Raw genomic sequence first — 2,768 nt, forward strand, 5'->3', positions numbered from 1 at the left:
TTTTAATAATGTATTAAACAAAGATAAAAGAATAAATTAATTGTATTCCATCAGAGTTATATATAATTTGAAGACAGCTTTTTTATTTCAACTAACCGTGGATTCATTGTTTGAACAATATGAGAAAATAAAGGGAAATGTCTTCTTTTCCACATAGTATTAGAGAAAGGGTGAGTTGTTAATATGTCTGGGATTTGATTGTTTTCAAGATAATTTTTAAAGTCACACCATAAATCATAATAGTCATCTTCTGAATAAGGAAATTCAAACCTAGCAACAAAAACTTGAAGAGTAAGAGTTGGTGATGATGTCGTATAATCAGATTTTATTACTTTTTTACCAATATGATCATAAGGGTATTGAGAAAGATAATTTTCCATAAAAGAAGATAAGTCTTGAATAATGTCATCTTTGTTTGGTTCGTGTTCAATTAAACTAAATGATAAATAATAGAAAAAAACAATTGAATAAAAACAAACGATAATAACATTAACCTAAAATTTTTTTTAGAAAGAGCTTTTTGATATTCTTCAATAATTGTATCTTCTTCACCTTCACCTCTAAGAAAAGAAATAAATTGAAAAATATAATAAGGAGAACCTCCTGAACAAGAAATAGCTTTATTAAAATAATTAATAGAAAGATCAACATAATTACTATTTTTTTGTGGTTCCTTAAGAAAATATTGATAAGCAGCTTGTGCCATATAACCATTAAAATAACAACTATTATTTAAAATATCTAATTCAGGAAAGGCATTTGCTTTTTGAATAATCTTAAAGTATTGACGATTTTTATAAAGATAACTAATATATGAAATCGTATATTTTTCAGTTAAGAAAAATGGATGAAATTCATCTTTATTTGTAGTAAAAACTTCTTGAGTACAATTACTTCTGAATGAATGAAGAGTTCTTATAACTTGATCAATAACTCTTGATGAAACTCTTAAATTTAATAATCTTCTATAACACGCTAAAAAACAATTTCGTAACTCAAGTCCTGTAGAAAGACTTCCAAATTTTTTAATTGAAAAACGTTTCCATTTTAATTTGGCTGTATATTTTGAGAATGTTTGAATAACTGTGCCAATAAGTAATTTCTCTTTAACTTCATCTTTTTTATTAACAACATCATGAAGTATTTGTTCTACAAATCTAACAAATAACTTTTTAAATGATTTCTTTTTTGATGGAGGAAATGCGTCATTTTCCATGAATAAGTATGCAAGTCTTTCAATTTTATATCGATATATTGTTGATTTTCTCAATACCATTAGCACTTTACTTTATTAATTACTTTTTTTTCTTTTTTATTTTATTTTTTTTTATTAATTATTATAATTTTAATAAATTAAATTAATTTTAATATTTCTTCAAAGTCTTGGTCATTTAATTCATTTGGTTCTTCTTCATCTTCTTCATAATTTTGAATAAATAATTGATTTAATCCATCTTCATCTTGTTTTCCAATTTCTATTGTTGTTGGAACAGCTTTTTGTTTACAAACTCCGTCTTTTATAGTTACAAGAATACAAATAACAAGTTTTTTAAACATATCTTTACGTGAACACGCAACTGAAAATTTTTTACATGTTCTATCAGCACGATTATAATCTTTTCCTGTATACTTAGATCTCCCATATCCCCTACAAATTACATTTGGAAAATTTATGAAATTAATTTGAGTAATTGTAGTATATTGAAAAACATATTTTGTTATTCCATTGGTTTGTATTTCATCTTTAAAGTCACAAGTAATTGATATAATTTCTGTTGACCAAGCATTAAATCCAATATAATAATTACAAAGATTATACATTTGTGGTAAACGTAATATACTTTTATTGTTTGTTAATTTCTTTGGAATAAACTTTTTTAATTCGTATCTGTTAGAATGAATATTAAAAGAATTTCCTAATTCATTATGACATTTAACCCATGCATTATGGCTATAATATATAAAATGCATTGTACTTGGATTATCTTTTAATCTATTAGCTTTATATAATAATCCAAATTTTGTAAATAATAAAGTCATTTCATTCTCATCATTTTCATCTACACCTTCAATAAAAATACTGTTAGCAAATGGTGGAACAATAAATGGAATAATTTCATCTTGTAAAGATTCTTGCATATTAAGAATTCAGAAAATATATAATTAATATTTTTAAGTGAGTTAATAATTTGTTATAATTAACATAATTTAATTATTTTATTTTTAATTAATTAAATTATAATAAAATTATAATTAAAATTATAATAACTAAAAAATAAAAGAGAAGATGAATGAATTGAAACATGATAAAGTTACTCAAATTAAACAAATGTTAATTGCTATACCAAATGGAGATGTTCTTTATAGTGGACATTATGAAGAATTATTTTCTGTAACAACGTTAGAATTAATGATGGTTAAATTAAATAAACTTAAATGGAGACTTAACGCTAATCCTACTATTTCAAAAGAAATTAAAGATCAGGTTAATTCTATGGTTAAAGTTGGATTTGAAAATATTCTTTGGGGTGATTCTAATTCTCAGTGTATTAATGATGAATTAAAATTACTGGATTCATCAGACTCACCATGTAATTGTATTTATGAAGAACAAACTTCTGTTCCTCTTTATAATCAACTCTTTCATGCAAACCCTGAACAATTAGAACAAATTTATGATATTATTATTCATTCAAACTCAAATATTAATGAAACAAAAATTCAAAGTAGTAAAGATGAAATGGATATTGAATTTACTATTAATGATC

General features: G+C 23.5%; 3 protein-coding genes across 3 annotated transcripts in view, besides 4 other annotated features; 1 reads left to right on the top strand and 2 right to left on the bottom strand.

Annotated features, from left to right (window-relative positions):
* Positions 1–56: 56 nt before the first annotated feature.
* EDI_077190 (uncharacterized protein) lies at positions 57–1,276 on the bottom strand (the record flags this gene model as incomplete). Its single annotated transcript, XM_001738085.1, has 2 exons — positions 57–435; positions 480–1,276. 2 exons carry the CDS (start codon positions 1,274–1,276, stop codon positions 57–59), a joined length of 1,176 nt encoding a protein of 391 aa, XP_001738137.1.
* Positions 1,277–1,299: 23 nt separating this feature from the next.
* Positions 1,300–1,329: a microsatellite.
* Positions 1,330–1,373: a sequence feature (AT_rich).
* Positions 1,354–2,139, bottom strand: EDI_077200 (uncharacterized protein; the record flags this gene model as incomplete). Its single annotated transcript, XM_001738086.1, has 1 exon — positions 1,354–2,139. One exon carries the CDS (start codon positions 2,137–2,139, stop codon positions 1,354–1,356), a length of 786 nt encoding a protein of 261 aa, XP_001738138.1.
* Positions 2,140–2,152: 13 nt separating this feature from the next.
* Positions 2,153–2,176: a sequence feature (AT_rich).
* A 9-nt stretch (positions 2,177–2,185) lies between these two features.
* Positions 2,186–2,262: a microsatellite.
* Positions 2,263–2,287: 25 nt separating this feature from the next.
* The window catches only part of EDI_077210 (cation efflux protein/ zinc transporter, putative), a gene marked incomplete at both ends in the record, with an annotated part of 1,016 nt that continues 535 nt past the window's right edge, over positions 2,288–2,768 (top strand). The window contains one exon of the mRNA XM_001738087.1: positions 2,288–2,729. Within this exon, the coding sequence (XP_001738139.1) occupies positions 2,288–2,729 (442 nt within the window). The remainder of the gene's footprint in view (positions 2,730–2,768) is intronic.

Source organism: Entamoeba dispar, genomic scaffold (genome assembly GCF_000209125.1).
Source record: "Entamoeba dispar SAW760 scf_1105229461101 genomic scaffold, whole genome shotgun sequence".
Taxonomy (NCBI): Eukaryota; Evosea; order Mastigamoebida; family Endamoebidae; genus Entamoeba; species Entamoeba dispar.